Source organism: Pinus tabuliformis, chromosome 5_2 (genome assembly GCF_031772625.1).
Source record: "Pinus tabuliformis cultivar Carrire ecotype Pingquan chromosome 5_2, CPIR1, whole genome shotgun sequence".
NCBI classification, from domain to species: domain Eukaryota; kingdom Viridiplantae; phylum Streptophyta; class Pinopsida; order Pinales; family Pinaceae; genus Pinus; species Pinus tabuliformis.
The window spans coordinates 670,314,305-670,324,487 of NC_142306.1; the positions used below are offsets into that span (position 1 = coordinate 670,314,305).

The 10,183-nt window shown below is 38.9% G+C and overlaps 1 protein-coding gene and 1 non-coding gene across 2 annotated transcripts; both read left to right on the forward strand.

The window, feature by feature from the left end:
* Positions 1–4,829: 4,829 nt before the first annotated feature.
* TRNAS-CGA (transfer RNA serine (anticodon CGA)) lies at positions 4,830–4,911 on the forward strand. The gene has a single exon. It is a non-coding gene; the product is annotated as a tRNA-Ser (tRNA).
* LOC149160862 (pentatricopeptide repeat-containing protein At2g03880, mitochondrial-like) lies at positions 4,894–8,721 on the forward strand. Its single transcript, XM_089436809.1, has 2 exons — positions 4,894–5,323; positions 5,416–8,721. Exons 1-2 carry the CDS (start codon positions 5,292–5,294, stop codon positions 7,889–7,891), a joined length of 2,508 nt encoding a protein of 835 aa, XP_089292935.1. The 5' UTR covers positions 4,894–5,291; the 3' UTR covers positions 7,892–8,721.
* Positions 8,722–10,183: the final 1,462 nt, after the last annotated feature.

The window sequence follows — 10,183 nt, forward strand, 5'->3', positions numbered from 1 at the left end:
TTGATGAGAACGACACAACCTACCAAAGTGAGCCATTTGGCTCCCCAGTATTCGAGCTTATTTTTAATCTTAGCGAGGACAAAGAGACAAGCCTGTAGAGAAAGAGTTTCTAAATAGATTATAATTCCTATATATTTGAAATCTTTCCAACTGTGTTGAAGCCAAAAATGGCACCAATTTGAAAATCACTTGGCCTCCGTAATGTTCCATGTATATAAATGTGATTTGGCTGAATTGGCCGAACCTCCTGAGGAAAAATGAAGTGATCTAAGACCATTTTGAATCTACGAGCTATGGTCATCGAGGCTCCCCCAAGCAGAATAATATCATCAACAAATTGGAAATGATTCACACTTTTGGTAGCAAGAGTGAATATGAGACCAAGAAGGCATTCCGAGCTATGTTCATATTCAAGTCTTCTGCTCAAGGTGTCAGCTGCTAAGATGTAAATAAAGGGAGATAAGGGACATCCTTGACAAAGTCCTCGAGAAGAAAGGAAGAAGCTGGTAACTCTACCATTAACTAAGGGAGCGATCGAAGGAGAGCTTATTGAAATTGAAATCCATTGAATGAAAGTGTTGTTGAATTCTAACTTGCTCAATACTTTGAAGAGGAAGCTATGCCTAACTCTATCAAACAAGTTGGTCATGTCTAGCTTGATGTCCATTCCCTTATCCCCTCTCTCTTTGTTGGAGAATATTGCCTTCTGGACCAAAATAATGTTGTCAAACATCAGGCACATCAATGAACAAGATACACAGTTTAATAGGAGTTATCAACAACAAAGATATGTCTCCTGAGGATGAAACCTCCTTGATTTTCAGAAATAGCATTAGGGAGGAGATTTTTTAATCTTTCTACAATAAATTTGGAGATTATCTTATAAGAGATATTGCATAAAGATATGGGCCAAAATTTGAGGAAAGAGGAGGGATTGTTTTCTTTAGGAACCAAATAAAGGAAAGAGGAGTTTATCCCTCCTCCCATACATCCATTTTTCAAGGAGTAATTGATCAATCTACATATGTCCTGCATAATTTGGTCCCAAAAATGTTGGTAGAAATGAGATGAGACTCCATCTGGACCCGGGGACTTATCTGGATGGAAGGAATAGACAATTCTACGAATTTCTTATTCAGAAGGAGGGAAAGCTAATTGATTATTCACGCCTTTAGAGATAATATGTAGAATGTGTTCTAGGATGTAGTTCTCCGATTCCTCAAACATAGGGTTGCTTTGGGAGTAGAGGTTGTAGAAGAAAGCAAATGTCTCTTCCTTTATTGTATTAAAGTTGTCCACCTTGGCCCCATTGATCATTATTTCTAGAATGTTTTTTTTTCCTTTCCCTGTTTTTAGCTTGTTTATGAAATTATTTTGTATTTTTGTCTCCCTGAAGCCAGATGCTTTGGGACTTCAGTCTCCAATACTCCTATTCCTCTTTTAGCCGCGCGTGATATTTATCAAACAAAGTCTTATCCTACACCTACAATTCCTTAATTACAGGTTCCTTTTCCAAACAGAGTGTAAGTGGCTGATTGTGCACTCCATATCTTAAATGGCTCCCTTGCTATCCGACTTTAGAGATTGAGCCTAGGATTTAAGACAATTTTTTAGTATTTTTATCTTTTTCTCCTAAATCGTTATAGTGATACCTTTTACTTAGGGGCACCAAGATTGAGCTACGACCTCATGGAAGTTTGGGTGATTGATCCAAATATGATTGAATATGAATGGGATGGAACCATAGTTCACCGAAGGAGAGAGGTCAAGGTGAATAGGGTGATGGTCGAACCCGTTGCAAGGGAGAATGGTCGATTTTATTGAAATATTGTTGTGAAGGAAATCATCATAGATTAGGAATCGATCCAATCTGGCGATGACATGATTTGGACCTAAACACCTGTTATTCTAGGTATATTTAAATCCAACTAGTTTAATGTCCAAACGCTTAGCTTGGGACATCAATTCTTCCATTTGTTCTTGAAAGGAATCTATGACAGGCAATCCCCCTTTTTTCTCCCATCTATTTAGGGTAGTATTAAAATCCCCCCAAGAATACATAAAACCCCAAATTTAGAATTAACAAGGTTGTGAAGAGAAGCCCAACACTCATGCTTTTCTCTAAAGTGAACTGTCATTTATACATTGACAACTAAGCATACTTGATTTGAAGATAGATCAAGGAAAGATGTTGCAAGCCAATGCACATTGGATAAAGAATTAGGAAAGATGTTGCAAGCCAATGCACATTGGATAAAGAATTGATGAGGTAGACTTGAGATAGGTCCCAAAGAGTCCAAAGGCCTTCAGAAGCACCTCTCGCATTGATCAAAGAGATACCACTACCATACCATAGTTGGAACTATTGCACTAGAATTTCATGCTCCTCGAGTTTTGTCTCTTGGAGAAGGGTGATAGAGGGCTTTTCCTTTCTGATTAGAGATTTCACTATAGATCTCCTTTTTATTGACCCTAATCCCCTACAATTCTAGGAGAGAATAATCATTATTTAATTTTGGGAGGGCAGGGATTCCTTTGATGGAGTTATGCCTGCATTTCTTCTGATACCTTTGCTTCCTACTTCTCCCACTTGCATGTGTTTGAGAGTCGATTGATTGCTCAACTGTTTTTCTTTTTTTGTTTGCTCTATCCTTAAGTCTTTGTTAGATTTCCTTCCGGAGCAATGTGAGCGATGATCTTTCCTAATGGATTTGTCAACTTTAGATTTATCATCTGCTGAGCTTACAAAAGGGACCCCAACAATACCTTCTGTTGGCAAAAGGAAATCTTCATCTTCTTTGGAAGATTCCTTTTGAGTGTGTTGAGTCTCGTCCTTGGATCTTGATGCAGAGATGCCTTCTTTCAAGCTTATGGGATAATTTTTATTTGAGGCTAGATCTGGAATTGATAGATCTGGATGTGGGATCTTCCCTTCTTCTGTTTTGTTGGATAGGGCATCAAATTGATTTCTAGTATTATCATGGGGGACAAATTTACTCGATCCTTCTCTTATCTTGTCTGAGATGGCCTTAGGGGAGGATGGGCTAGGTTCCTTTAATGGAGCTTGCATTTGTTGTTGAGAAAGGGAAGTCTGTTGCTTTTGAGGTCCTTTCCTTCGTTTGGCTTGTTGCCATTTTTCTCTTGATTCGCCTTGCTTTTCAGATTCCTCTTGCTTCTTGAGGCAATTTCTGACGAAGTGACCATAATCATGACATATTTTGCATTTAAAGGGGAGCTGATCATAGTCCACCTCTTGGAAGTGTGACAAGCTATCCAGGCTTAAATTGATCACTGCAGGCAGACCCTTGTCCATATCTATCTCTACACAAATTTTGGCAAAGGGAAAGAGCCCATCACGAGGCTCTACACAATCCACATATTTCCCTAAGACGTTCCCAATCTTCCTGAAAGTAGAGTCATTCCAACAATGGAGAGGAAGAAAGGGAAGCTTAACCCACACTAGGACTGAGGTAGGAAAATCACAATCGAAATTGAAGTTAGGGCTCCAACAGTCCAGGTAAAGCCCTTGGGCTCCCATAAAATATTGACAACTTTGGAAGATTTTGTTTCGATCCGATTTTTTCTCAAAGAAGAAAGTGAAGAATCCCTTGCCACAAAAGGACAAAGTGACTTCCTCATCAATCAAGGGCTTCGAGTTGTTCTGAACTATTGACAGACAGATCTGCGGGAGGGCCACAAGTCCATAAATTGACCCACCAGGCCACGATATTCCATCTGAAGTGCATGAACTCGAGCTCGCGGAGTAGAGATCTCATCAAGCTTTTTGGTGAAACGTGAAGCCAAGGCCTTCTGAAATTTTAGGCCATGAGAGACTACGAATTTAAAGGAAACGATATCCTGGTCGAGAAAGGATGGGGAGGCCAGATTAGCCATGATTGGCCACCTGACCAGATCAAGATTCCATGAGCTAGAGGCAGAGGAGAGAGGAAGCGATTAAAGGCTTAAAGAGAGAAGATGGAGTGCAGGGAGGGGAAGGCGCAACAAGAGAGAAGTCAGCTTGGCAGGCAAGAGGCCTGCAATGGTCAACGGGGCACCTAGAACAAGGTAGGAGGGAGCTTAGGGCCATTGAGCTACAAACGATCATCTTTAGCTCAACATTAACATTAACATTATGATCAAACTCATTACTCCTTTTCAGCGGTGGTAAACGATGGTTAATGAATTGACTCCACACACTTCAACCATCAACTAGCACAACCACATTTATTAATGTAGTTGATATACGTTGATCAACATAATTTTCTACGTTTAATACATGCCAATTGGTATATGAAAATAACGCTGATCGACATATATCAACCATATTAATAAATGTATAAAAATAGACCGTATAAATTAATTGGTTTATCTATTTTTTATGAATATATAAAAATATATAATATAAATGAAATATAAACTAATTCATTTATGTAAAGTTTATTTTTTTATTGAATTTTATGAACTATAAACTAATTAATTTATGTAAAATTTTATTTTTTTATTATTGAATTTTAGGGTTAAATTTTGGGGAAAAATTAAAGGTGTAAATCACTTAGGAAGAAGTAAAGTATTTCACAAGCCGTAAGGTTAATGAAATCTTTTCCTAATCTTTTTTTGGTAAGCTAATGTATGATTCGTTAATATATTAATCGCAAATCTTTTCCTAATCTTAATCGCTAACATTCTATTAATTTTAAGAGAACAGAGAATAGATTAAAACATAATGATCATAAAATTGTTTGCTAGCGCACAACAATTATTTATTTGTTCTCAATGGGCTAATGGGATCGTTCTCCATTATCTTGTTTTGCAAACTAGCTTTCAAAGGTGTCAACATGTCCGAGTGGTTAAGGAGACAGACTCGAAATCTGTTGGGCTCTGCCTGCGCAGGTTCGAATCCTGCTGTTGACGATTTATTGTTATTTTGAGAGCTCTACTCGTTAACAACTTGGCAGAGGTTCGAATCCTGCTGTTGACGATTAGTTGTTATTTCGAGAGCTCTGCTCGTTAACAACTTAGCAGATTCACGGCTTTAATTTTACTTTGAAAATACAATTGCTTCACATCAGTCGTCCTTCCGTTGTGCTCATCAAGTGTTGATCACTCATGCCGACGGCTGGCTTTCCAAAATATATATAAATTACGCCTATGGATTTTAATGAGTACTAACTATTTTCTTTATCATTTTATTGTCTTTATTCTTTTTAATTGAGAGATCGACTTCCTTAGCTTGAAACGCTCATGGAAACTTCTGGCTCTCACTTCACTTCGATTCAGTATTCAGAGGATCAATGGTTCCTCAAATCTCCACGCACTTATCAAGGTAGTTACTCATAAATCCGTTAATAATGGATAACATATTAATCAAATCTCTTTCAACGCAATGTTGGTTTTCAATAATACTGTTATCATCAGAATACTGGCAGCTCTGCAGCAAAAACCAATACAGCATCATAAACCATGCAATCACCTGATGCCGTTTTGTAGTGGGTATTACACTACAAGTAAAGCGGCCAATGCGATTGAAGGAGAGACTGTAAATAATAGCAGGACATCCTTCAACACATACGTGCGCTTGTTGCAGGAATGCGCTCAGATGAAACATTTGATGGATGGCAGGCGCGTCCATGCCCACATAAAGAAAAATGCATACGATATGGATATGTTTCTGGGAAATCAGCTTGTTAACATGTATGTAAAATGTGGGTGGATTGAGGATGCAGTCCAAATGTTTGACGAAATGCCTAAACGAAATGTCGTTTCATGGACTACAATTATAGGGGGATATGTTCAGAGCGGAAGGTGCGAGGATGGGCTGACTTTGTTTAAGAGGATGAGATTGGAAGGAAATAAACCCAACCACGTTACTTTTGCAGGAATTCTCAGGGCATCCGCTGAGCTCGGAAATCCGGATCAGGGGATTCAAATCCACGGGCTTATTGTCAGGACTGAGTATGAATCAGATATCTTTCTCAATAATGCGCTTCTTACCACTTATGCGAGTTTTGGTTATGTAGCGGATGCATGGACAGTGTTTGACAAAATGCCTGAACGAGATGTGGTGTCATGGAATACTATGATTGTTGGATATACTAAAAATGGGAATTGTCAGGAGGCATTAAGGCTTTATGGCCGGATGCAATGCACAGCTATAGAGGCGGATCATGTTACCTTTGCCAGTGTACTTGGTGCGTGTGCTGGCCCAGAAGCTCTGCAGCAGGGAAATGAGGTGCATGGCCATGTAATTAGAAATGGGTTTGACCTAGAGGACCCTGTAGGGAATGCTCTTCTTACTATGTATGTCAGATGCAGGTCCGTTGAGAGTGCACAGCAATTATTTGATAGAATGCTTGAAAGAGATGTGGTGTCATGGACTAATCTTGTAAAGGGATATGTTCAGACTGAGAATGACGAGGAGGCTTTGCAATCCTTCAGGCAAATGCAACAGGAAGGTATTAAGCCAAATGAGTTCACCTTGACTAGTATTCTTGGAAGATGTGCAATTTTAAGAGATTTGGAATTGGGAAAGCAGGTCCACGTCTTTGTGATCAAATTGGACTGCAAGTCCAATGTCTGTGTCGGAAATACCCTGGTTGACATGTACACCAAATGTGGGAGTATAGAAGATGCGTGTCAAGTCTTTGAAGAAATGCCAGAACAAGATGTGATCTCATGGACAATGATTATTTCAGGATATGCCCAATGTGGCTATGGCGAAGAAGCCCTGAAGTGCTTCTGCCAGATTCGACGCACTGGCATGAAGCTGGACACGTTTGTTTTCGCCAGTATTATCAGAGCTTGTGCTGACCTTGCATCTCTAGAGCAGGGAAAGCAGATCCATGCCTGCACAATGAAAAATGGATTTGCCTCAGATGTCTTTGTGGGCAGTGCCTTTGTAAATATGTATGCCAAATGTGGTAACATAGAAGATTCACGGAAAGTGTTTGATAAAATGGTTACAAGGGATTTAGTCACATGGAATTCAATGATTGTGGGTTACGCTCAACATGGTCATGACAAAGATGCACTGGAGCTCTTTGAACATCTTCAACAGGCAGGTGTGAAGCCAGACGACATTACATTTGTCGGTGTGCTCTTCGCATGTAGCCATGTAGGCTTATTGCATGAAGGTTGTCACTACTTCGATTCAATGAGTAGAGAGTATGGCATCTCACCAACAATGGAGCATTATGCCTGCATTGTTGATCTTCTTGGACGTGCAGGACACTTGGACAAGGCTGAGGCTTGCATAAACAACATGCCATTTGAACCCAGTGCTTTAGTTTGGCAAACTTTACTTGGTGCATGCAAAATCCATGGTAACACAGAGATGGGCAAACGTGTGGCAGATCGTTTATTAGAGCTGGAACCCCAAGACTCTGCAACATATGTTCTTCTGTCGAATTTATATGCTGCAGCTGGTAGGTGGGATGATAGAACTAAGGTGAGGAAAATGATGGAAAATATGGGGGTGAAAAAGGAACGAGGATATAGTTGGATTGAGGTAAAAAACGCAGTGCATGCATTTGGGGTAGGAGACACATCACATCCACAAACAACTGAGATCTACACCAAGTTGAATGAATTGATCAGACAGATAAAAGAGATGGGATATTTGCCTCAGACAAACTCTATGCTGCATGATATGGAGTTAGAGCAGCAAGAGTACACTCTTACTCATCATAGTGAGAAGTTGGCAATTGCATTTGGGCTAATCAGCTTATCTCCTATGACTCAAATTAGAATCATCAAAAACCTTCGTGTATGTGGTGACTGCCATACTGCCATCAAATTCATTTCCCAGTCCAGTGGACGACAAATTGTGATGAGAGATGTCAATCGCTTCCATCATTTCAAAGATGGTTTATGTTCTTGTGGGGATTATTGGTGATACTGGCAGCACGGCTAAATTTTCATACAGTTGAGTTTTAGTGAACATGAAGCACTTTTTCATCCACAGAAAATATTATCAGATTTGAGGATGATGACAAGCAGAAAGTCTAAGATGACCCTAATCACAAATCAATAATTTCTCTTGGAATGATTTCACTAATGAAATTAATGGTCGAAGTGATGGAACAATTCATGTGAATGGATTGCCTGTGGAAAACTCTACCTATGCGGAACACTTCTTTGGCCTACTTTGCTGAGTATTTAAGCTTGCTAAGACAAAATTGCCTGAATATTACTATTATGAATCATCCAAGATATTCAAATCAAAAGTTTGTACTGCTGAAGTTACCTTTGTTACATACTCTTTCAGCACAACCTCGGTGTATATGATATAATTTTTCCTTGCACTAAGATATCTTGCCAGTGCAGCTTGTACCATCATTTCTCTGAGTTTGCCCCTTCCCCATACTCAGGTTGTTCGAAATAGCTCTATTCCTGAGTTCCATATCCTTGAATGATATACCTGCAAAATGTACCAATGGTTATGTATAAGGATTGAAACTGCAAATTAAACGAATAATTCAAGGTCAAGTATGCGATTTCAACTTTAAATCAAGCTTTTATATCTTGCCAAATTCCTTGTAAGGGAAGAGCACACTAGATGAACAATTCTACAAAGATTTCTCAGATATAAGACTCTCTACGTAGTTATAACCTCAAAAGTGCCTAGATATTTGTTCAGGGTTGTCTTTCAAATCCTATATTATGAGTTGATTCTTTCTTTCTTTGATAAAACCAATTTGACATGTGGGTTACTTATAGAACTCAATAAAGACGTACTTTAAGGAGGACTCTTATTCATTGACCAGGTGTTTCCTGAGTAGCGAGGCCTAATAGAACTATGTAAAGACGTACTTTGAGGAGGACTCTTACTCATTGACCAGGTGAATGACTGCAGAAAGTCTAAAGTGTATCTCTTTGAACTTATTTACAACAAATGTTTTTAGTGCAACTGAAAGTGATAAACGATCATCATCTTGACCTCAATATCTTTAACCTAGGCAACCCTAAGCAGAAATAATGGACTATAAGAAGGCCACTTATTGACTACATGAATTACTGCAGAAAGTCTCAAGTATATCTCTCTGAAGTTATTTACAACCAGTGTTTCCAATAAAACTGAGAACAATAATCTGTGCTCAGGTTGATCTCATTACCATTAAACTGGGGACTTTAATAGATATAATGGACTATTGACTTGTCTTTGTTGTTGATAATCTCTTCAGGAATCCCATTTAAGTTCAATACATGGTTCGTGATATCTCGTGCCAATTTCAAAATCTGGCAGTGATCTGACTAGGCATCAAATGGGCATACTCTGTTAACCTGTCCACTAATACGTAACATGTTGATAACAAATTTTTGATTTTGAGCTTGTGAAGTTCAGGGTTCAATTGTAATCCCATTCTTATAATCCCTGCATTTCACCGTGAGTGTGGGTAGGGAGGGAAATCATGATTTTTCAGGTCACCAAATAGTTAATTATGTTGGAATGTAACCGTTAAAAGAAAATTTTATTGTAAAATCCAAATTTATTCAAGTAAATATTTGATAGTTTGTAAAATGGAGGAGGTGGCAGTTCATGTAACACATGTAACAGTGCCAAGATAAATAGATATTTATGTAGGTCAAGAGGTGTTGTGTATAGTTTTGTAACCCTGGTGTGAGAAGATTGTAATCTTGATTCCTGAGCAATAGGAATACTGATACCTTGGCCCGTGGATATTTCCTTGACAAATGGTCAGGGTTTAATCATGTAAATCCGTGTTATCTTTTTGAATGTTATTCAGTTATATTATTTTAGAATTATTTCTTCGCATTCAACTTACATAACAATTCATTTTATCTTGCCTCATTTGACCAACAAGAGGTACAAAGTGTAAGGAAAGCACTACCAAGGAGATCCAAGGTTTCTGAGCCAACTCTCTCTCTCTCCATGTGTTTTGGGTTGCGGCAATGAACGGTTCTTGAGTCAATATCTCAAAACCCAATGAGTTTTACTATATGCATCTTCTTCCCTATCAACGCACATATGGAGGACCCCACCCAATTTTTTTGGTGGAGACTCCGGATGAGGAGGATTGTGCGCAATCTTGTGGTGGCTGCAAAAGTTGAAAGGAAATCCTAGCCATCATTTAAAGCCATAGATCTATGCAAAGGGATGCTTGTTTTGCCCTAAGGTCGTGGACAACAAAGACCTTCAAATTGTGTGCAATGAGGAAGTTGCGCA

Excerpts from the sequence above, each read along its gene's own strand:
- LOC149160862 (XM_089436809.1), top strand. The coding sequence starts at position 5,292 with ATGGTTCCTCAAATCTCCACGCACTTATCAAG. Across the intron at positions 5,324-5,415 it reads ATCTCCACGCACTTATCAAG|AATACTGGCAGCTCTGCAGC; the intron begins GTAGTTACTCAT and ends TGTTATCATCAG.